General features: G+C 43.4%; 1 protein-coding gene across 1 annotated transcript in view; it reads right to left on the bottom strand.

Moving 5' to 3' along the window:
• The window catches only part of LOC106747317 (diacylglycerol O-acyltransferase 1), a 102,642-nt gene that overhangs the window by 22,250 nt on the left and 55,581 nt on the right, over nucleotides 1-24,811 (bottom strand). The window contains exons 6-8 of the mRNA XM_014624716.1: nucleotides 12,896-13,051; nucleotides 4,110-4,287; nucleotides 2,018-2,126 (exon numbers count right to left, since the gene is read on the bottom strand). Coding sequence (XP_014480202.1) covers nucleotides 2,018-2,126; nucleotides 4,110-4,287; nucleotides 12,896-13,051 — 443 coding nt within the window. The remainder of the gene's footprint in view (nucleotides 1-2,017; nucleotides 2,127-4,109; nucleotides 4,288-12,895; nucleotides 13,052-24,811) is intronic.

The raw sequence follows: 24,811 nt of genomic DNA, 5'->3' as shown, positions 1-24,811 counted from the left end.
TTGAATTATTAATATCTTTAGTGAATCGATGATGGGGTCGGGATTTTCGATAGCATTACGTACGAAATATGGGCGTAGCTGGTGAACCGCGGACGCTGGCCGCGGATCAGTTGCGGTTTAGCTTGGCCACGTAAAAGGACCCATTTAAATCCATAGCCCTTTCACGGACACGCCACGGAAAATTTCCAACGTCGCGACACACTCTTGGCCCAATGTGTATTGACGCGTTCCTCGTTATCAAGCGATCAAAGCGATCCCGAACAAGCGCACCGTGCGCGACTAGAAGGTACATATAAATATCAAACCACGTGCTCTCTTCGCATTCCTCTAATTAACGCTTTAAATTGGCTCCTTCAACCCCAATTCCGCTTTACCGCCGATACGGCTTATTTAATTAAGCGATTCGTTTATTACACCTCACCGGTAACGATTGATAATTGGCTAATTAACCGTCTCTCCGGTGCTGATTTTTTTAATTAATTTAAAATATGCCACGTCTTCTCGTTATCTATGTATATATATATATAATTTTTTTTTTCACGGAAAAATTTAATAAAAATCAATTTATAGGGAGGGAGGATTTTTCTTTTTAATATAACACGTGTCGTATATTTAATCACGTGTTGTATCGTATATGTATATTTAATCATTATGAAATTAATTATGCGACAATAAGAGGAAAGTGTTCTTTACCTCTGGTTCTTTGCGGAAAATATCACTACTGTAACAGATTGTAACGTCTAATTATGCGCACATGCCTCGAAAGATGAATTGTATAAAAGACCTTACATTTAGATTTTAGATTCAGATTTTATATAATATAACGTTGTTTAAATAAAGAATCTCGTACTAGCTCAAGTAATATTCCGATAAATAAGATTAAATTTTTGCGAATATGTGAAATATTCAGAAATTTTGATCGCTAATTACTCAAACAATTCGTCTAGCTGCAGGTAGGTGCGATGGCAAACGTGTTTGTGATAAAAATATTGATCCACATCGTTCCTCGTAGCGCCGGCTACAATTATCAAATCAAGAAGGAGGATTTAACTTGGCGAGAGATAAAAACCGATGGCGCACCTTGGGCATTAGCGCGGAGCGAACGAGAAAAACGCGTCGTACCGTTAACGTTTACTCTTTTTCTCTTACTTTAGCTTATTTTTCACCAAGACTGCTGTATTATCGCGAAAATAAATAGGATATACATCGCATTCCCTGGGAACGTTTTGCAGTGCTATTGTCGTTGCAATGCACGCAGACATCACGAATTCTCGCAACAAAGTTATTAACATCGTGAAATATACCAGCGATACTTCCGAGCGAACGTAAACGATAAAAAATATGCTTTGTGCATGTCGCTGAAACTCTTAGCTCCCTTCCTTCCGCATCTGTTTAGCATTTTAAGAAATGTAATTTACTCCATACCGGTGATATTATGCAACGTTATATTGCGAGTAAATATATTGCCTACAGGTGTAACTCAGAACAACATTACTACGTCCGCGGGGTTCGCGTAACAGCTACCTTTTTCCTGCATATTTTATCGCGACAGAATTTGGTAAGGGAGGAGACGGCTGTTGCGGGCAGTATAGAATTTGTCGTATATTTGCGCGTATCGAATCTCCGGGCATTACTCGGGAGATTGATCGCACCTATTTGCCGAAACCAAATTACACTTCTGCTCTTCTCCCGGCTCCTATCCTATCTTACAGGCCGTTTCGCTCTCGTGGTTAGCCCGACTTATTTATAATTACCGCGATAAATAATTAGCTCTCGTGATAGAGCCGAAGATATTAGCTGAGACACATCCATAGATTATTATTCACACTATTCGAGAATAATGGCAGGTGTAAAGGTGGACGATACGGTGGGCGAAATCGATTTATCCCGAGAAAAATGGCATAAAGCGAGTGTATGTTCGTATGTGTGTTAAATGATTCAGGAAGAAAGGAACGGAGAGAAAAGAGACATTTTTGGGTTATCAGAAAAATACAAGAAAATGTGATGAAATACTTACGCTGAAGGGGATTAGTGAATTCTTCACGGAAGGTATCATCCACTGTTGGAAAAGCGCCATTACCACCTGAAATCCTACGACGACCTCCACTATCCGTTTTATAAGAAACCTGTCAATCAGATGACATTCGTGCACATATAATCCCTGTCACGATTTTCCAAAAAAGATTTAAATTTTGCGATTGTTATATCTCTGATAAGTGAAAAAAAAATTCTTGAAACTGTCAATAATTCCATTTAATATTCGTCGCGCTCAAATTACGAACAGAACTATTGCATAATTCTGGACTGTACATTTCAACACAGTGTCACGTAGGAATGTCATTAAAAGAGTAATATTTTTAATTATATTTTTGTGATATGTATTTGTGTGAATATATATTCCTGCCGTTCCACATTGAGAGATGAATCCACCGAAATATTTTATCAGATTTACCGTCTGACCCAATTCGTCATATTTGATTCTATTACATCGATCATTACACACTATTCGTATATATATATTTGCTCAGAGATTTTATCGACAACGCAAACCGATTTTCAGCCAACCCCACGAATTTCCACCTACGCCCTCGTTACCCTCCCATACCTTGTCGACCGTAAACCGGTTCTGGAAAAATCGAAAATACGACTTTTGAGTACCGCCGCGTGAAACGACGTTCCCATTCGACGGTACGTCGTCCGCCCGAGTTTCGTTTCCGGCAAACTGCCGGCGACGAGAAAAGCTGAACACAGTCTGGATGCACTTTTCGACGAAGCGGCTGCACGGGAGGCGTAACAGTGTACAAAAGGGGTAAAGCGTACTATGAAAACCGGTAAGGGCGTCGATACATTCGGAAGAACGAACTTGAAGAAAGGCCCTCACTTTATATGCCTGTTGTGCTTAAACGTCTATTAGATAAGAATTCAAACGCTAAATATAAATTCCTAAAATAATATAAATGATAATTGAATAACAATTATATAATATCTCATTATCTAATCATCTGATATCAAAAGGATAATACAGGTTAAAACGTGGCATACATATGCGTTTAATAATGTTAAGAGAGAGTTCATTATTAAGCTATTTTATAATAATTTACGTTAATATACATTAGCAAATACATTACAATCAATTGCGATTAATTTCTCTCTCTCTCTCTCTCTCTCTCTCTCTTCCTCTCTCGTTCTCTCTAGTGACTAAACTAGTGGATTGATAACAAAATTTTGTGCAGACTGAATGTAGACTAATACGGATTTGTGTTACGTTTTTACTCGTTGGTTATAACTACAAATCGTACATATACGGAAATACGTTTAAATTGTATTTACGTATACTGGATCGTTACAAAGCTATAAGATAGAATTTTCGCATAAAATCTGCACGGATAATTCGTGTTTTCCAATAAAGTCAGACGTAAGGAAGAATTTTCTTCTTCCGCAAAATTTTCTTCCCGGAACAGAATTCGTTCGTTGGAATCTGAGTTTCGTAAACCGGCGACTCCGGCATCTGTTGACATTCTTTACGAAAAGAAAATAAGACGTGAGAGAATCGCGGGGGCACCATGGTGAAATCTATACGAGAAATCTGAGAGCAAACACGGATTTATACGTCTCACGCAATGCATACACTCGCGTGACCAAAGTCAGACAATATCAAGTTTCCACTTGAGATGCTTCCCGATCGGAGCGAACCAGGTGGGATTCTCAAAGCATACGTAAACAGAAATATGACTACATATCGTCCCGCAAGAAAAAGTCCAATGAAAAAGATCGATCGTGCGTAAATGTACGAGAAAAGATACGATCGATAAGGCTTTCGGAGCAGATCGCGAGCAAGCGAAAAATCGATATTTGTAATGGAATTATATAGAAATTCTTCATTTATAAGCAAATTTTATCTTCCTCTAAAATTATGTATTCTTATATATGAAAATATGAACTTTAAATTAATACTAATTTTTGTGTGTGTATATACTATAACTCTTTCACTATGATAATTATAGTTACAGATACTAAATATATTATACAAAATATTCTTCTCTCGGTGTATTTAGTGTCACAATCAGGCCCTAATCGAAGCATAAAAATCGAGACTTTAATTCACTCACCTTTTGCGGATCCTCTGTGTCCTGGGAAAGTTCAGCTCGTAGCACAGGGTGGGCGCGAAGATAAAGTAGTAAAGGTCGGCGAAGTTCAGATTGTCGGGATATTGCACCAATGAACTTCCGCGGCCGTTCATCTCGTCCTTTAAAGTGTCGATGACGCCGTTCTGTTTAACGCCGGAAGCTGCAACCGAAAGACCGCACATTTTATTTCGCCGTCGATTTTCACCGCGGTCGTGGCCGATGAAACCGACGTTATTTAACCACCCGCGATATTATAAATCGAACGAAATCTAATTCTAAACGAAAAATACAAGAGTTCTGTTAACTGAAAAAACAGAACAACGTGTCTCACGTTGTTCTGTTTTTTCAGCCGTGTTGGCAAAATAATTTCCCACGATTCGATGTGCGGCAGGCTGATACGTACAAACAAATGTTTACGACCGGAAGCTTCGCGAATATCTTACAAAAATTAATGTTTATACACATATTTCTTCGCTCAAACACGAAAATCAGGTCGTCATTATTTTGCTCGATTGCTGGATCGCTGATTTAAAATGGTATTTCCAGAATTATAACTATATTTCCACTTGCGCAATCTCTCTCTCTCTCTCTTTCTCTCTCTCCGCTGTTCTCAAGTCTTTCAAGCTGTTCTTAAGCAACGAGACCGAGTGGCCGATACGATTCACTCGGCCGGAAACAGCGGAATTCCTTGGCGCCGCGCTAGGCGTGCGGATTCTCCATCTGCGCGTCTAATCTCACCCCGGCGCGGACCAGTAACTGATAGAATCCCTTCAATTATCCAAATCCGATGGATAATCCAATCTGGAATTCAAATAAGCCCGGGTTGCGCCGGCTGCCGTTGCGCTGCTACCCGAACTCGACAGCATCCAGGCTGCGTCGAGCGTCGGACGTCGCGCCGCCGAGTTCGCGACTCATTCTCTCGCCGATCGACGTCCACGTCGGCGAATGCGACTCCCGGCGTCGTTTTACGGCCTCCGTAATAAATGTAGAAGAATTCGACCAAATTAAATTCCTCCTGACCCTTTTTACTTCGTCGCGTCTCATCTTCTTCGTCCCGACCTCCGCGATTCGAATAACGAAATAAACGTTGCCTTTCTTCTCTCTTGTTCGTTCACCATCTATCGTTACATGGACGACAGAAATGTCTCGGTTTTGATATTCTTCTATTCTTCGAGAACCGTGCGAAGTTAGCACTATTGATAATTCGAGTCTAATCACTGTCATTCGTTTGCAGTAATCAGTTGAGAGTGTTTCATCGTCTATTTTTTATCTTTGTTTTTCCATTTAAAGAAAGGCATGTAAAATCATTTTTGCCTCTTTCCCGCGACATCTCAATTTTAATCATAGTTTGCTTCTTAATACTGCAACCTAACGGTATTGAACGATCCGTTTCGGATCAAATTACTTCAAAAGTAAATTTATAACTTTTCTGTACCATTTTGTTTAATATATTTCGTGGCTTTAATATAATGTGTCGCCTTAAAATTTAAATAATCGGTATATACATGTACGTACACAATATAGAGTGCAATAAAAACTATTCGAACGCGCGCGTACTAAGCAATTTAATATTATAATGCAATGTAAAATATTGATATTATAACATAAAATACGTAGATACATGAAATAATTAAATATATCGTGTAACGGTGTTCTCAAATGATGACTCGTGCTGCGCCGAAGGCCGTCCGTTCTTCAAAACAACACATACATAGGTACGCGCCACATGCCACCATTACAATTGTTGACCCCTAAATGAACACACCGGGCCACGTCGCGCGCTATTTCCGAGTTTTGTAAGTTAATCAAAAAATTAATTAAAATATTAATTAAATATTCGAGAGACAAATTGCGTCGTTTTGCGAATGCGATTGTCGTACTGGCGGGATCATAGCGAATAGGGAAATCGTTTTAAAATTAAGGGTAATTACCATATTTTCCTTTTTTTTTTAGATATAAAAATAGATTTCGATAAAAAACGTACCTATAATCGAGCACCTTGCACCGAAATCAAATGATTCATCGGAATCGAAAACTATTGCTGTCTCTATTTCACACACTGTAACTATGTATAACTGGAAAAATTATTTTCTATTTCAGATCTGAAGGAACTTGCAGTCGTGGCAAAGGCAGCTGTAGTTCCGGTGGTTGCGGAAGCAGTATCGAAGGATTCGGGTCGAGCAGGGTCGGCTCGAAGGTATATATACAGATTTTCTGTATTCCTCCTTTTAACTCCTTGCGATCGAAATTTGAGGTATAATTTTCAGTAAATAAAAATACTGAAATTATAATCGCAAAGGGCTACTCGTTCAACATATATGTATTTGCCTGTTAAATCGCAAACCGTTAAAGCTAATCGGCAATCCTTTTGTTCCAGATCGTGAAGCAGAACGTGGCCGGCCCTGAGTTGGCGGTATTTCGTAGAGTAAGAAAAATGGGTTTGAACACTGAAAGGTGTTGAATACAAAGATTTATGGTGGTGGTAGGCATTTGTAAGACTCGTTAAAATCAATGCGATTTACTTTGTTCAAGTTTTAGTATGTTGTGTTTTGCATGTATATGTATGTACCTCTGTACGAAGTACATTGTTTAAAACAGTTGGAGAATCACGACTTTAAACGTCTATCTAAACATATTTATATAATACTTTTTCTCTTTAATTCTTATCATAATTATTTGAGCTACAAAATTATTCAATATAACTATTTATTGAATATGATTCTTCAATTGTTTTGGACAACAAACATTGCAATAACTTTTTATTTAGAGAAGCTATAGAGTAATATTTTCGGAAAGAAAATTTCTTATTTTCGAATAAAAAGATTTCTAATTCCGGATATGGTGGTTCCTATTTTATTTAGCATTTTTGAAATAATGCCTAAAATAGCGTACTACCTTTATACTATTTTTTGATATAAACACTATTGAAATATCTTTCATCTTGATTACGTAGTGCATTTGCGCAAGAAATTCCGAAGAATGTTTTTTCCCATCGAAATCACAATTTCAAAAGCAACGTAATATACATACACGATAGCGCGATCCCGCTCCAAATAGTTGTTAGCCACAGCCTTTCCCACTAGTTATAAGAGTCAGTTACAGAGTACAGCATTTAGGAGCAAAGGAAAGTACCTACCCAAAATTAAGAAACCACCCGGAATTAAGAAACCACCTGGAATTCGGGCAGTTTCTCCTATAATGCGCGTCAGAATTGCACCATCAACCGCGGAATTCGCGATTACTTTGTTCGCATTAGATTCGCGATTATCGCAGCTATTAATTTTCGAAATTTCTAGTACATATATTTACATTGCAACTTAACTTTTAACTTTCGTGAATAGAAACAAAGCTTGTCAAATTTAATATCGCAGTAAAAAAATCTTGCTAAAGCAAAACAATCTAACATACCAGTTTCACTCATGTAGTCGAGTAAAATCGTAGTTTTTTTATTCACGTATCACAATTTCATTTATAGTAAAAATAGAAATTTGAAATACTCAAGATTATAGTTTGCTCGCGTACGCAATTTTTAGCTGGCAATTTTTTTTATACTTACACTCGCGTTTACGTGCGCGATTACGCCTTTAAAGAAATGCAGGTTTCATTAAATTCACGGAAATATTCCGGAAATGTTCCGGAAGAGAAAATGTACTTCGCAGAGATATTGCGGAGTAGTCTTTGCGCAATGTCGCAGCGAGCAGTCTTCGCGCAAGTGTCGCGAAGCCGTGGTGCGTGAGAATCTCACGCCACTTGTGATTTTTCGCCTACGAGGCGCGTTGACAGATCTCGCGACGGTTTTTAATTCGCGTCGCGTTTATTTCGCTGGCGAATTTTAATTTCACGATTCTGGATTTTTTGCACGCGATACGTGCTGCGAGTGTATTACCAAAGTGACATTACAACCCGACGCGGGAGAACAAGTCCGATATAGAATTATTATTAATTTCGGCACGCCTACTTATCGTTTACTCTAACAGTTAGAATTCTTGCGAAACGAAAACCTCGTCTGTTGACAGAGCGCAAAGTCCGTGAAACGTGATGTTTCCTCGTCTTCATTCTCGTCGGAAGAGTGAAGAAAATGATCTTCGTTCGCTGTTATTTACACGCGACTTTCGAGTATATTTTCGAAATACTGGAATTTATTACTTTCCGCTAAATCGCTACGTGCCGTTAAAATAATCGCGGCCGCGAGTGAAGTGAAATGAAGTGAGTAAAGAACGATCGGCAGGGAGACACCTACGATGCTCGATACTTAGGAGGATGGAGCTTGACGGATGCAGAGCGCGCGACGCAGTTGGAACGACGACGGGTTTCTTCGATAGATATTATCGCGAAATGGTGAGTGTTCAATTTCAACGCTCGCGAAGCGTAATATTACGCAGCGCATGTTTAGACGTAAATCGCATTGATTCCCGACGAGAAAGGGGTAGTTAGTGGCGCGCGGAAATGATGAAAGCGAGTCAAAAAAGCGAATTGTCTATATAATTAATGTCGTTACGAAATTGCGGAAAACACGAACGGAAAAGAAAACGATTCGGACGAGGCGCGCCGTGATTTACGTATGCTTGCTAGTAGAAATAATGAAATTGCGATGTGATTTCGGCGAACAGCCAAACACAAAGTTAGCGAGTGTACGATTACGCGGAGGCACTCGGAAATGGTTGATGATTCGTTAATATTCTATGCAAATTTGTTTGATTAAGCTTGTGATCTTCAGCTACCGTGCAGGTAAACCGGGAGCGCTGCCGGATTATTAATTAAAAACCCTTCTCTAGCTTGGTCTGCACGCGAGCTCGCATTTATTCGTAACTTATATATATATATATATATATCCCCGGGGGAGGGGCCTGCCGATTATACAAATGTTAAAATGCTCGAATCCCTTATAATATCGCGATGAAAAATATGCAGATTTATAATTCGTACCTATTAATATTATTACAACACATCGCGATAACAATGTGCTGAAAATGTGCACTTTTCGCGAATAGAATTGCAATTTGCAAAACACATCCGACTGAATTCATTCATTTCGACGTAAAATCGTTCGAAGTCTGCTAGTTCGATCTCGTGCTGTAATTTTTTCGATCGAATTGCTGATCGATCGTCGTGCCGTGTAATTGATTTCATTACGGTGAAGCAGAGGTAGGCGTCAATTTTGAGGAAACCTTTGTGGCGAGGTGGGCTTTGTCTCGAGGTTCGTTCGCGTTCTTGACAGGGCCTGATGCCTCTTAGCCTAACGCGGTAGATGACTCAGCTGCATCGTAAGATGACATTGTTGCGCTAGAGCATAATATTAGCGTTAATACGCAACATACAGCAGTAAATACTTGCTGTACATACGCTGTATAAGTCAAGATCAGGAAACTGTCAATTATTTTCGATGACGCTGCTGCCAAGCGAGAAGTTTAATCACTGTGCTGCATTCGTGATGTCTTGCACACGCGGAAAAAGAGAATTAACTCCCACGGCTAAAAATTATTAATAGCTTCTCATAGGTAAAAATTAGCTATCCGTGTAATACAACTGAAGTTTGGTTAATTTCGTTGATTTTCTGTATCTGTACCTAGTTTTAAGCTCTCACAACTGAAAGCTGGGTCTGATAACGAAATTTCAGTTAGTATTATACGAACAGCTAATTCCTTTTTTTCCGTATGCCGCGAATCTGAGCGCAAAACCTAACGAGGAATATAAGATTATAATTTAGCTTCCTTCGCGAATATCTCGGTTCTTTCTTCTTTCTTTTTTTCTTTTATCAAGGTGATAGTAATGACAGGAAGTAGCGTTCGGCGGATTGTGTTGGGAAATTTACGGCGCCGCCGATGGTCAACCACGCGTCCTCCTACCTGCGCTTCTCGAGATCTCCTTAGCGGCTCGTATCACGTCCGAGGGAGGTCACAGAAGGGTGGAAGATCGGGGTTCGTCGGGGAACACGGAATCTCGTGGGAACGCGACGGGATCGAGCGGGCTTCCGTTCGCGACGGGTGTAATTTCTATTTTTTTCAATCTCAGCCCGAGGGCGTCTCGAGGGCCGACGTAATTTCGCCTTTGTGCCGAGGGATGCCTCGCGCTTAAGACCACCCTTGTTCATATATCTCGAAACTGGCGCGGCGGATGGGCAACGGCGAAAAAAGGGATCGATATCGAGAAGCAGAGACGCCGGAGAGGGCGTGAGGGGAGGAGGTGAGACAGCACCCCAGCACGAGGGCACGAAGCTCGAACGAGAAGTCTCTCACAAATTAAGCACCACCGGGCGCTACCGGAGACGAAGCTCTCGCCAATCGATACGATTGCCCGTGATCTTCGACCGTGCAATCCTGCAGACCCGTAAATTGCTCGGCGTCTTTGTCGCGACACGGGCCTAAGGAAACTTCAACATCCACTCTCGCCTTAAATTAAGTACTCGCTCGTTGATTCCCTCCCATTTATTCCGGCTTACTCGCGAACTACTTAATTCCCCGGGCAGTGAGATCTCCCGGCACTTACTCTTACATCTGATCATCATACTTGACGCGCCAATTTACCTTGTTCGTCTCCCTATTCACTTGAACTTTCCAAATTGGCGTAATCATATCCCGATTTTCTAACGAAGTATTCCGCTTGATTATTGAATTATTCCGAGAACAATGAGAAAACGAAGAGACACGTTAATCAAGGAGGATAGCAGTTTTCTTTGCGCGTGTCGCCGCGCGAGAGAGCCAACGTAGCTTCATTTTTCTCTTGATCGATCGAGCCGTGACGAAGGAAAAGGGTGGGTCCCTACCTCGCGATGCGTATACGTGGGGCTACGTTACAGGTCCCGTGGCTGGCTCTCCACGTCGTCATTACGCGGGGACGTAATAATACGACGTGCCACGGGAGCACGGGCCCAGATAGAGAGAGCGAAAATTACACGGCGTCCGTGCGCGCGCTAGATTACACGAGCTACTCGTAATAACGGAGTCCCGAGGTGGGCTTTTGTCGATTGCATTTGTCTATCGATCGATCGGCCCGTCGACTCGCGATGAGACGATGAACGTCGAGAGGCGTCGCAGCCACTCGATAATTATATCGAGCCCCGTCACTTTTTGCGTCGTAATTAGGACGCTCTCCCCCCCNCCCCCCCCCCCCGGGGAGGACGCTCGGATATATAATCGGCCTAATTAGCTGCGAACAAAACGGGGAAGTCGAACGCGACTTTACGCCCGGTGTCCATATATCGGGGAATATCTATCTTAATTTTCGGCGCGAAGCGCCGCGAAAAAGCTGGACCGGTCTGCGCCGGCGGACGCCAAATTTAGAGGAAAGTTGGAAATTGCGCGTCCACGAGGAAATTCTCGCTTCGATGAAGCGTGAACATTTTGCTTATCGCGTTCGTATTTTTGCGATCAGCGGCATTCGCGCGCGCCTCTACAAAGCGCGCAGAAAAAGCTCCTCTAACGAAGAACTCTTTATGATTTTGTTTTCAGATTTAATGAAATTTAAATTTATCGACAGCCCTTATCTCTTTCTCTCTCTCAGGGGAAGGGGNGGGGAGGGGGGGGGGGGGGAGATAATCCCGCAAGGCCGCGTACAAAAGCAGCTCCGGGCGATTTCCAGCCGCCCATTGCTTCCACGATCTAATGATATTTCACCTTAATTTTCTCCGCCCTTTTCGAGTACGCCCGGCGTAAAACGGGCTTTCGCATAACGACATCGTATGAATCATCACGCATCGGACGATCCAAATCCATTCGACACACGCGCCAATCAACTCCGTCGCGCGCCGGCCGTCGTGTAGATCGATCGTGTGCGCAATCACAATTAAAAGTGCAAACGCACCAGGCTCTCGGCGCTTCGGTGTCTCTGCGAGGGTGGCTCGGCGGAAGGGTTAATACTCCGCACGCGCGCGCGCGCGCGCGCGCTGGTGAGGTTCATCGGGGAAAAGCCGTTCGTATAATTTGACTTTACCGGTCAGGCCCGTGAATAATCGATATACCGCGATGCGTCCGACACCGGAAACACAGGCGGACCCGATCGTCAGTTTAAATTGGGTGGAAATTATTTCCTCCCCCCCCCTGCGCGCATATATGCGGATAGGTGAATGCGCGCATATATACGTGCACGTAAACGGACCGCACACATGTGGTGTACCGCGACGCTGCACACGCGAGCCTTCAGGAGCGGGCAAATACCGCGAACGCAGTGGATTACCGATTCGTAGGACGTGTTTGCACTACTTGGACGTGTGCATTATCCGCGAATATACGCGTCGACGCTCGTTACGACGAAGATTTACGTCACTCGGCTGCTGCCGCCCGAACGAATCCGTTAAGTATAACCCTCGGCGGTGCGTTACCGCGCGTAGTGTCTGTAAAAAGAAGGGAAAAAAGTCAAAGGAACGCAACCGGCTGGCTGTTCGCGAAAGGTCATTCCCGCGAATCGGAAGTTTTCGTGAGCGGCCATTAGTCTTTTAACAGATTCACCGCGCGATTCGCGTGCGGATAATGCACGTGAGGTAAACCATGGAGCGCCGGTGCGAGGCTGCCGGGGCAGGGGGGAGTCTTTTTTCTATTTTTCCTCGTGTTTTCTGTATGCTCTCGCCACTTTTTTGGGTCCCTTTGCCTCCAAGAAAGTGAGATCGTGCGCGTTGCACGATACAGCTCGCGTGCCGGTATATTAGATATCGCACTGCGCTTGTTTATCGCGTCGAGAATACGTGACAAGTGCGTACGGCATGTAAAACACGGTGCTGAAGCGATCGGTGAGGCACATGGAGGCATATTACGTATACATCAGTTTGTACTTACAGTGAAGACCGTTATAAGACAGCGAGCGACGTCTTACTCTGCCCTGCGCCGCGCTCGCTTGGCGGATGCTCGTGCGGCACCACATGTTCACTTGCACGTACGACCATAACTTGAGGAAGAGTATAGCATACAGCATACACACGTACATCGTGCCGACTGAAACAACAAACCGTAAAAAATGCTTAGCAACGGGGAAAGCGAAGGGGAAATATTTGCGAGAGCCGTAAAGTTAATCCTTCGCCGGCATATTTATTTTTTTGCGGGCTTAGTTCGGCACAGCGGGAGCCAGAAACTTTTCTGATATGCCCTTACTTAAATACCTATAAATGTATTTTTATCCACATAAACACGTACACACACACATACGCACACACACAGTGTACAGTTGTCATAGTTTTGAGTATATAAAAGATCAATTTGAAAAATTTATCGCAATCTTTACTTTTAAAATAAAGAAGACTACAACGAGAAATAATGTACTCGTGTTCTGAACTCTCTTTTATCGATAAAAGTGCCTTAAATGTGGCTTTTCAGCCAATCAGGTGGTTCCTAAGCCACTTTTAGAAGCACTTTTATCGATAAAAGAGAGTTCAGAATACGGGCCAATGTATTGATTCTACATAGAAAAAGAAATTTCTATGGATTTAGTTATACGTTTTGTTTGATCTGAATTTATTTAATATAAACAACATAATTGAATATCAAATATCGTTTTGTTTGAATAAAAATGTTATTTCACTGAATAAGCCATGTTGTTTGATAAAGAAAGCAATATTATTTAGAGGAAATGATATTTCGTTTTCAATAAAAAAAAATGTATTTCAATTGTATATTAAATATCGTATCGAAATATAAAAGTTCTTTAATATTTTTCGAATATAATATTATTTCTTTTAAATAATTCACAAATCAGCAATGCCACAATTGACAGAATGCTTCAGAAACAAAATGAAACAAATCATTTGAGAAAACTAGTTTTAAAGGGAAATTGTAATAAAAAGAAAATAACTATGAAACGGATGATGAATCGGACGAAGAAAACTGAATAAAAGTATCTTTAGCTCCAAATAGGCAACAGAAATAATTCTGAGCACAAAGCAAGTACATGTTGCTTTTATTTGACGATGCGAAAATCAAAAAAATCATTTGAAAAATATGGAGAACAAAAAATTCGAGAAAAATGATGAAAACATTAAAAAAATATGGAGAACAAAGGGATGAAGAAGAATATGAAGGCCATCAGAAATATAGAAAAATTCAAAACATGGAACGATTTAAAAATACAAAAAAAAAATACAAAAAAAAATACAAAAACACAAAAAATCAAAAAATACATAAAATACAAAAAATACAAAATAAAAGAGGGCACAGGAAACTGCTACATCCATGCTCGTCGTCCCTGGGCCCTGAGAGCGGTTGAGAATTTAGAACGGTATAGAAATACGTAATGATGAAAAATCTTTCACGCGATTCCGAATACTCAGAACTGTTTCCCTACATTTTCAACGAAAACTAATAGCACCATCGTGTTCAGCAAGTCAAAAGATATATAAGATTCACTATGTTTTTTTTACATTTCCACTAATGGGCAAAATCCGGATTTTTTAAAATATTGTTTTTACCGGTAGGATACTAATGTTCTTCTGAAAAGTTTACGTCTTAATGGATGCGGAATTATAAATGCTCTTGCACAATAAATGTACGCGCAAAAACGAAATGGAGCATTGCTCAATATATCACAAAAACGATTAAAAATTGCAATATTGACGTCTCTACCTCACTGTCAGTTAGCGTAAATATTCATCTGACCCACACAGAAATCCTGCAGCTTGTACATACCGAATGCGTCGATACTGCAACCAGGAAATTTTTAAAGAACATTTTTACACCCTTTCAATGAAATTTAGAGGCTTAAAAAGTTACGAAAAGTTTGCAGAAACATTTTTATATGTCTCGGCTAGGTCCATTAAATATAGTAAAATAGAATATCGTACATTCATCGCATTCACACTTATATCGCACATACATTTACATAAAATGTATATGCACGAGATGTAGAAACAGAATAGCGTGATCGTGTCACTGTTTACGTAACATAACATTTTCAGGATCATCACCCTTACGTTATCTAGTTCGTCATCGGCTTTAGGAAACCCTTTAATACGCCTGATCTCTATGCTGTGTGTGCGTATTTGCCGCCCGCCGTGAATACGATCGCCAATTCGTCCGCGCTCGCTTTTCCTCCGCATACAACTCGACGCGATCGCTTTCGATCGAGATCATCGCGAGGCTCCTGATCTCTGTTTTGCTCGTGGCCGCGGATTTTCCTCTCCGGCGGTGCTTACACACAGCCGGCGGAGAAGCCCCGCCGCTTAATTATCGACCCGGTATTCACCTCGCGATCCTGAGAATGTCCGTTATTATTATGCGGTGGCAGTAACCGCCGAGCGTTGGAAAAGTGCAGACGATGACGAAGGCGACGCCGGCACGATCCTCATATTTTCCAATATTTCCATCGGGCGTGCCTCCTTCGTCCTCCCGGATTGTTCGTATCTTAATTAAATCGCGCCTGGATCCCGAGGTGGCAAGATTCCGCACGGCGGAAGGACATAATTTCAGCGGAACGAAACCGTTCTGCCATCCCTTTCGCTTTCGCGTCGCTCGTCCTACCTGCACCCCACTCTCATTTACCTGGCCTGCGCGCATACATAGCGCGCGCGCGCTCCGCGTGTCACTGAAAATTTATCTCGTACTCGCGCTATTAATTCGTTAGAGGATGCCGGCGCGGTGGGTTCGGGGTGGATTCGATAAATACACTGGAAGAAAATTAAGCGTCACGGCGATGGATCGATGAGAGGAGGCGTCGTACTGCCATCCACTTTGCCGGAATTAGTTTGCGGACTATCGAGCAGGAAAACAACAGATAAGCAGATCGTCGGTTACGTGCGCGTAACAATCGGCGGCGGCGGTGATGGTGTTAGAGCGGTGGCGCAAATCACAATCGTCGAAGCGATCGGGAGAACGACAACCCCTCTCGTCACGTCGTCTGGCTTTAACGGCGATAATAGGGAAACGAGAAAGCCCGAAGCAAATATTACATGGCGATGGTATCGTTCGTTAATGTACATATATATGTATATACGCTCGTCGGGGAACGCACGAAAGCGCCAAAGCGTTTCCGCGAAATATGCGCCGGTGCGTGTATTTACCGCCGCCCCCGCAGGGCAGTGGCATACCGGCTAAACAGCCCTGGCAGACTGCAGGGGCAATGAAAAGAGGGATAGAGCCGTCCTCCGGGTACACTCTGATGACGCGCGCGGCCTGTCCTCGCCCTTTACACTTCGCCCCGCCTCTAGCCATTGTCTCGGGGCAAGACACACGTCGCCCCGGTGAACCGTTCAAAGAAAGCGCAAACAAGAAACGCCAGTATATTCGTTTGTCGCGGGGCTGTAGCTATTAATGAAATTACGGGTGACTCTCCCCGCACACGCGTATCCTCCAAACCTCTTGAAGTCAAATTTAAAGGCACGCCACCGGAAAAGCAAAGTGACAGCCGGGGAGACACTCGAGTGACTTTTCACTCGTGCAGAGTGAATCAGAGTGAATATTTTCATACTGCAAATCCAAGTGCGTTATTTCAGCCTTTTCCCGTACGTTTCTTGTCGTTTTAAATTATGCAATTCGACCCAATCGGACGTGTCGTAATTTATAATTTGACGTAACCTAAAACGGCAAGAAATATGTAAAAAGAAAACTACAGTCAGACGTATAATTTTTAGACGCTTACGTGTGTGAAAATAACACACTTGAATTTGCAGTACACTAGAAGAGAGTACAGTGGAATACATCTGATGTATTCCACCGTCGTGGAAGCAGATTCACTCTAATCGATCGGAACATTCATTCACATCGTGTCAAAATCCACTGTAAGCTCGAGTGAGACACTCACTTTTGCGATTTCGAGTGACAGTATTTCCACTATTTCAGTATTTTCACTTTGGGTGAAAATATTTTTTTTCATTTCGTTTCGAGCGAGATTCCACTCCAAGAAATTTCGAGAGTAAAATACGACCTTTCCCGATACCCGCCATCGCAAGTGGACATTGTTTTTTGTCTCGTGATGGATATAGGTATTTAACTTCCCTGCATAGCCGCAACGTTTCCTAGTAACGCGTACAATGTGTTAGTACAATAATGATAAATCGATAGACTGATTGAGCGGCTAATGAGGTTAGTTAGCGGGCACACAAACCGATGTTTAAGACATTGATTGGTAGGTGAATGAACACACTTAAGTGTGTGACAGCAATTTTAAAGCCGTAAAAACAGTAATGGGTTACAGCCGGGTAGCCTTCATTTTGAGATTTTCACGTCACGTGTTGTAGCTGATAAACTCATTTCGCGCTCACAGCAGAGACAGGCGAATAAAGTAAAACGAGTGTTCGCCCGATCCCGCTCGAAAACTCCCGATGTATTAGACGTTTGACGGCCAAAAACGCGTCTCGAAACGCGTTTTAGTGTGTGCCGCGGGTTCTCGCTCATACCGTTTATAGCTTGTCATCCACGCCAAGAGTATTCGACCGAGCAAACCGGCAACGTTATATCCTCGTACGTGCTGAGGTAATTGCCAAATGTCGTGATGCGTATACACGCACGGTTGCAAAATTACGCGTTAAATCTACCGGCTGGAGATTGCGATCTGACGCGGTTATCCTCGTAAAAAGCAATATGACAGGCAGCAAATTGACTGACAGCAAATCAAGAGCCGCGTAAACTGTTCCATCGGTACGTTCATTCTTTTCGGAGATTCGAAGCCAGCGAGTTTTTCCGCGTAAAAATTGCGAGATTAGAAAAAATACGATCAAATATGGTTAGATAAGCGAATGATATAAATAATATCTCGACGGATGTGCTTTTTTAAAGGATATTGTAAGGCTCAGTGTCGTATTTTCAGTGGCGCATCAAAGGAGCCACTCAGTATTTATCAAGTAAAATTACATTTCTATACATTTATTTCACTACCTAAATAATCAATATTAATTTGAAACAAAGTTAAGATAAATACACAAATATGAAAATATTATGGAAATGAGAAATGGCACGTTAATCTCAAGGAACACGTATAAAAAGTCGTCACGTATCAATTTTCGTCGTAAATATCTCAACTCTTCAACGATCAATCTTCTTCTAATTGCAACTTACAAAAGTTGAGCAAATTAGATTATTAAATATTCTATAACAAATGTAATTCCAAGCTTTCACCTCGGTTCATCGATCCTCTACCGGCCGCATAATCTATGTTTTCGATGCAATTAATTATATTTTATGTATAATTTAATGAGATGTGGTAGTATTATAGCAGTGGTCACCGCGGTGAACATCGCGGTATTCGACGTGCTAACGTCTCGCCTAAAACTCGCAACAAGTTGCCAGATTATTCATACCGGGAGAAAATGCATCGGCTTTACTGTTTATCGGTATTTATTTTCAGATTCATTCACTAGACGCGCTATACTTCGAAAGGTCGCGGCGCGGACCGTACACAGACGCTGTAATTTTTCATACATCCATTCCCGCCTGCTTGTTTCGCTTCGACGCGAAGGCATGCTTCTTCGTTCAAGGCGTCGAAATTAAACTCTCACCGGCTCACCTGCGCGACGAGCTGTTCCGCGAAGTTATTTAGTGCAAACGCGACGGATACCCTTCGAGCGCGTCTCCCCGAGGTCCGTACGGTCCCGGCGGAAAATTACTTTTCACTCTCTGCGAAACCATTAAATTCCTGTATATTCGACGAAGTATCGAGGCTATATTTCACGCGGTACAAGAAAAAATCGTCACGACGAAATGCTTCGCCGATAGTGGTGGTGCAAGGCTATCGCGCGCCGGTACACCGTATACGGCCGGGGCGTATTGGACGGGGGTGCATTGTGCTACCATTGGTGCACGATGGGGTGACGTACCGCGCGTGAAAATAGTTCCTCAATTTTCCACGGCCGTTCGCCGAACTGAGAAATTGCCAGTTCTCACTGGGAGACCATTGTCGTCTGGTATACCTCGAGACCCACAACCTGAACCCGCCGCCCCATTTTCAGTTTTTCCGTTTTCCATGGATATCTCGACGAAACGATCCGTCGCGCGATATAAAGCTCCGAGTCAAGTTCATGTAATTGTAGTGTTCGATATCGCGGAAAAATTACAGAAACCTTGAACCCTGATATATATCTTGGAACGGTCTTTAGTGCCAGCGACACGGAGACCTCTTAAGGAGCCCCATTCAACAATTACGTCACGCGAAATTCGAATAATTTTTATCCCTCCTCCTTCCTATCGTCACGTTTCGTCACAAAATTTAGACCCCCTTCCAGTATTACACGGTCAAAAATTTCGTTTAAAAGGATCAATATCTAAAAATTAACATTTTGATTATCAGCACAGAACCATGTCAGAACTTGAAAATTTTCACCAAATTTAATGAAACGCGTCACGAATATAAACAAAGTTGATAACCACGTGCATCCATATTTACAATTTATGCCGTCTAATGTGACATTCCATGGCCTTTACTTCCCCCTCCACCCCCTCGCCATCACGCAAGCTAATAGACTCCACCCTCCCCTCGTGATGTGACGTGAGTGTTGAACGGCCCCTAAGTAAAGTACGCGGGAAAAAGAAGAGTGATTCGTTATCTCGCGGAGTGACACACGGGCATGATTAGAATCCTTTCGTTGCTCGGCGTGTAAACAAGCGGATGGCGGAAATCACGAAATCATTTTAAGACGACGGTGCTCTCGCAGGACTTGATACAATCCAATATTTGCCGGCAGCATTAAGGCGCTTTTATTTGACACTTGTATTATTTCTCCCGCCAAGTATCACGCGGCGCGTAATGTTACAGCGAGGTAAGAATTCAGTTCTGCAAACGTCATCTGTCTTTGTTTCGCGTTCGCGTTGGTGAAACTTTTTAGACACACTTCGTACGAGGTTAAATTAATGTCAGCTCCCAAACGGACAGAGGAACAAACAGCGAAACACAATTTCCAGCGAGACCGCGTTTGGTATAACATTCCCCGGTGGATTTCATCGTGCACGCTTCCGTGCGCTATCCCGGGCAAATATAAAAGAAGGAGCCAGATCAATGATCAAGACTTTGCCGAGAACACAAACTCGGAAACGGCGCGTTCCCCTCGTATACGGTGAAGCTCAAGCCCGTCTCTGGCTCACTCGTCGTCCGTGAACGCGCGCAAAAATAGTCTCTGATCAAAATGCATCAATTCCCGAATTCCCCGCCTCGTCTCAAACATATCGAAAGTGCGTGGCGGAAGAACGCGATGAACAGACCTGCGGTGACGGTTCGATAGGTTCCGGACTAAAACAGAACTCGAAAATGCGTCCGCTGCGCGCCGCTGAATAATATATTTCACGTCATCGTTTCGGCGCGATAAACAATTGCCCGCGGCCATTGTTCGGAGTATCCGATAGAGGACGCGATAGGAAATGGCGGATGAACGTGGACTAGGATTTATTTCCGTGCGATTGCATTTCGCACCTGGCGAAAACCGTGTGACGCTACCCATTTTAGAAGCCGATATTCTTTCCGCCGCCGGTGTAATTCGATTAATTCCTTTGTCGGACGGCATCGAAGTCCGACGTCGAGGCGAACAATGTTACGGCTACCGCGCGTTTCTGCATCGCGCGCACGTTGCATCTGGCGTGACAACGCGTGGATGCGGAACTATATAGCGGCCGATACGTTTCCAAGCCGGCGCCGTCGTATAAATCGATGCTCACGGAAAAAAGACTCGGGGAAGAGGGTGTAAAAAGAGGATCGAGTTGTCTGCTATGGTGAAACGGTATATATTTCTGAAGCGATCGTAATCAGAGACCGCCGGCGCTGCTGCTACCGCTGCATTTTCGATTCCGCGCGTTTGCCGCTGCACGCCGGTGCGTGAAAATTTTCAGAACCCGCCGGAAGCGCTCGCTGCTTTCGGATTATGCGATCCGATATTAGTACCTCGCGGGTGGAAAGCCGCTTTTCGCGTTAACCAGCTTCGGCCGGTCTTCGAGAGACGTCAGAAAATGTTGATAATTGAGACGATTGAGTAATAATACACGGAAAGAAGTGCTGACGATTCGTGTAAATAATTAATCCGATATTTTTTAGCAAGTTTTTATTTTAATTAAGTGATATCTACGTGATCCAAGTAAAAAATTTGGTAAATAATATTGTAATAATTATTTACTTGAATTTAGTAGCCCTTTCTTTCTTTTTTCTCTGCGGAAAGATATAATTTGAGCAATCATCCGATTATCGCGTTTGAATAATTTGATCTCGTGTTGCGATATATACATGGGAAAAAATGTTATATGAATAGAATTTCCAGTAGCGCCCGTAATTGGAGTAAATCTTCTTGATTCAATAGCAATATCATTAAAATTATTAGTTGAGTTATTAAAACAATGTATGATATGTTAGTTTTAATAATATCGCTGTGTTGAATCAAGAAGATTTACTTCAATTACGTGCGTTGTTGGAAATTCTATTCATACACAGCATTTTTTCCCCACGCGCGTGTGTGTGTGTAAATATATAATTATTCGCGTTGCGAGTTTCAGTATTCAGCAGCCGATTTCGTAAACAATATTGTTATCGGCAAATGTGCTTGGCACACATTATCGTACGTGTGCAACCTTTTCTTCTATTTTTACGCTTTCCTTTTTTTTTACGTTAACTAACAGGCACGTAATTATGTCGAAGGTGGCCAATTTGATACGACAGCTCGCGCATTAATTTAATAAAACAATACGCAATTAGCGTGCGCGCCCAACTTCCGTGAATGGAGGCCGGAATCAGTTTGGCGGGTAAAGTTGCACGTTACAAAATTTCGGCACGTTGAAACTTCGCGGTGTTTGGCAGGCGTATAATTATACCGATAAACGACGGAGCGTATAATTCCGCGCAATGCGTTACCGGGGGAGCGAGATGTGTCACGGGCATCGCTCGAAGCCATCTCGATGGAAACGAGAAAGCAACATGATAACGGTATTTACAGCTATATCTCGCTCCGTGCGAAACTACTTCGTACACCTCGCACAATTTCGATTCTCGACTATCGCAGCTGACATGCTGTTGGAAACTGATAAACGAAACATCGCAATGATCCCGCGTAAGATCGACTTTTTGCGGAAACTCTAATATTTATTTATCGACATGCTTCGTCAAACCTTATTAAATCCGTAGTAATTCCATTCTAAAAAAAATATATGTTTTATGCCACTCAAACGTATAAGTAATAAAAATTGACTTGTCACGGGTTGTAATAAGCGTTTGCTGGTGACGTCGAAGGGAAAGATTTCGCACGGCTTAATCGAAGCCGTTATAAACGGCTGCGATCGCATTTTTAACGGATTTAACCTACACGCCGGGATTAATCCCGAAATGCATTACGCGTGAAATCCGTATTTGCAATAATTTGTTTGCCGGTGTATCTACATAGAAGCTAAAAATATGATATCACGTCGATCATATTGCCCCCGTCTGAAATATTAATCTGCGATGATTTATTCCGACCAATTTTTCGCCCGAATTTCAATAAAACCTCAACAAATTATCCGCCTGGATGTATATACGCGATAATTTGTGAAAGTTTCATCCGCGGTCGTTTCGTTTGCGAAAGAAATAGCTCACGGAGAAACTTTAGTTATCGAATAAAATTTTCCGCTCGTTCCTCTATTTTTGCTTATAATGGCCGGCGAGCTATTCGAGCGTGAAATTTTACTTTTCGCTCGGTACCGTCCATATGAATATATCAAGATAAATCTCCGTGCTATTATAAATAAAACGTATCGTTCGTTTCAATTATTTCACGGTAAAAACGTCGACTATTGAGTTGATCCAGAATTACGCATTGCACCGTTCGATGCTCAAAGAGCGTCCTCCGATATTGCGAAACAGCAACAGATCACTTTCACTCGGTCACGTGAAAATATTTTTCCTAGATACCCGCTGATTAAGACAATCCGTGCCATCCGCGCGAACAGCTCTCTGCGTTACGCTCGGAAGGAGGGGGGAGACGTCACAAACAATTCGCGACGCAACGGTAAGTTTCCCCGAACGGCGGCACCATGCGGGTGGCAAAGCGCGAGCTCTTTATTTTCGACGATATCCGGCCGGATGCGAGCGATAAATCTGCTCCTCGATTTGCCGTCTCGAGGGCCTTACCTTTATACAGCCGTATATATTTCGGGATCGATCGTCGCCCGTAACTCACCCGACACGCGTAATTCCCTACTTATGCCCTGACGATTTCTTCGCTCCTACCATCTACTCTTCTTCTTCCCCCTCCTCCCTTACCCACCTTTCCCTCAGAGGCATTCCTGATCCTGGCACGGTATCCAGTTGGCACCGGAGCATAATCACCTCGTCGGGCTACCGTGCGTGAAGAAGGATCTTGGCAGAGAGTACGCATTCGTTTCACGCACGTCTACGTAAGCGTTCGGATTCTCGCCGCCGAGACTTTCAATTGGCCGGTCTGTACGAAGTCTTCCCGGGGGAACGATGATTTCGCCGTCCCGAACGGCTCGCATAATCGCCCCGATCGCCGAATATCAGCTATCAAGACGCGATTGTAATTGCCAGCCGGATTTGATCGCGGAGTCGTGTGCCGCGATACGTCAAGCGTTACGCTCGACAACGACCGATGATTCTCATTATTAATTCTTGCTAATGGGATTAATTCAAGCGCATCGACGGAGCTACGCGCGCATTATTCTCGCCATTAATTTGATTTCGTCGGGCTCCGTAGCGTTTCGTGTTACCGTTCCGCCGAAATAATATGAATTCGATACCGATTTCGCTGTCGATAACGACGTGATATCGAGGTTGGCCCGTGATATGATATTGATGCGATACACACTTCCCTGAAGCGCGCGCGCACTCAGCGTTCGTTTCATCAGCGGGCGAGCGCGGCCGCGACGCTTGAGAGATGCGCGATATCTTTCGCGAAGAAGTCAATAGACAATTCCGCGACGCCGGAGTCGGGCATTCGTCCTTTTGTAATGGAAAAGTGTTTCTCTTTCGGCGGAGTTGGCGTGAAAGAAAGACTCCCCGACGCAAGCGCATTGAACTCGTTTTTATCCCCCTCCCTCCCACATTCCCTCTCTCATATTTTCAATCTCCGGTCGAAAATGTTATTTTTCCGCGACTCCTCGGCGCGCTGCGGAGCGCGCGCGCTTTTAGTCTCGAACGAGCAAAATATACAAAACGCCATCCATTCCACGCGCGAGCGTAATGCTATTTCCGCTTTTGAGGCGGTGCTCGAACGCACGATTGTGTGATTAAAAATTCCGAGCGCGCCGTTGTTGCGACAAATTATTCAAGTAAGCTCTCCCGCATCAAATGAGAGAGATAATGGTGTTATGAATTAAAGAATAATAATTGGACGACGGTAATGTAAAAGTTGTTGATCGAAATCGCCATTACGGGACGGAGTCGTCGTCGGCGGGGCGCGCGACGGATTCATAGCTCAAGTGTCAGCCCGGAACGAGCGTCGACGGAAAGACGCGCGCTCGAATGCAAGGTCGGAATCGCGAGTGACCGCACTCGTGCATTGTTCACGCGGCGAATCGTGTCACGGCTTGGCCGTCATCCGCAGGATTAGAGACACCATTCGCTCGCTGCAGCGCGAAACACTCACGGTACGACGTTCTTGGCCTGACCCGAAACCCTCTGCGGAAATTCGGGCTATTCTCGCGCGAGACGCTCCCGACATCCTCACTATGCTAAGAGGCCCGTCCGGATGTTTGCGGCGGAAAAGAACCCTGTAGAATTCACAAGGATAGAGGCGAGCGGCATTCGGCCGCAACTCGTGGGGCACGCCGGCGCAACGTCGAATCGAATTCGTGCGCGGGGGGGGGGGG

Source organism: Dinoponera quadriceps, unplaced genomic scaffold (genome assembly GCF_001313825.1).
Source record: "Dinoponera quadriceps isolate SergipeBrazil2010 unplaced genomic scaffold, ASM131382v1 scaffold2305, whole genome shotgun sequence".
Taxonomy (NCBI): domain Eukaryota; kingdom Metazoa; phylum Arthropoda; class Insecta; order Hymenoptera; family Formicidae; genus Dinoponera; species Dinoponera quadriceps.
This window is presented reverse-complemented; position numbering and strand designations above follow the sequence as displayed.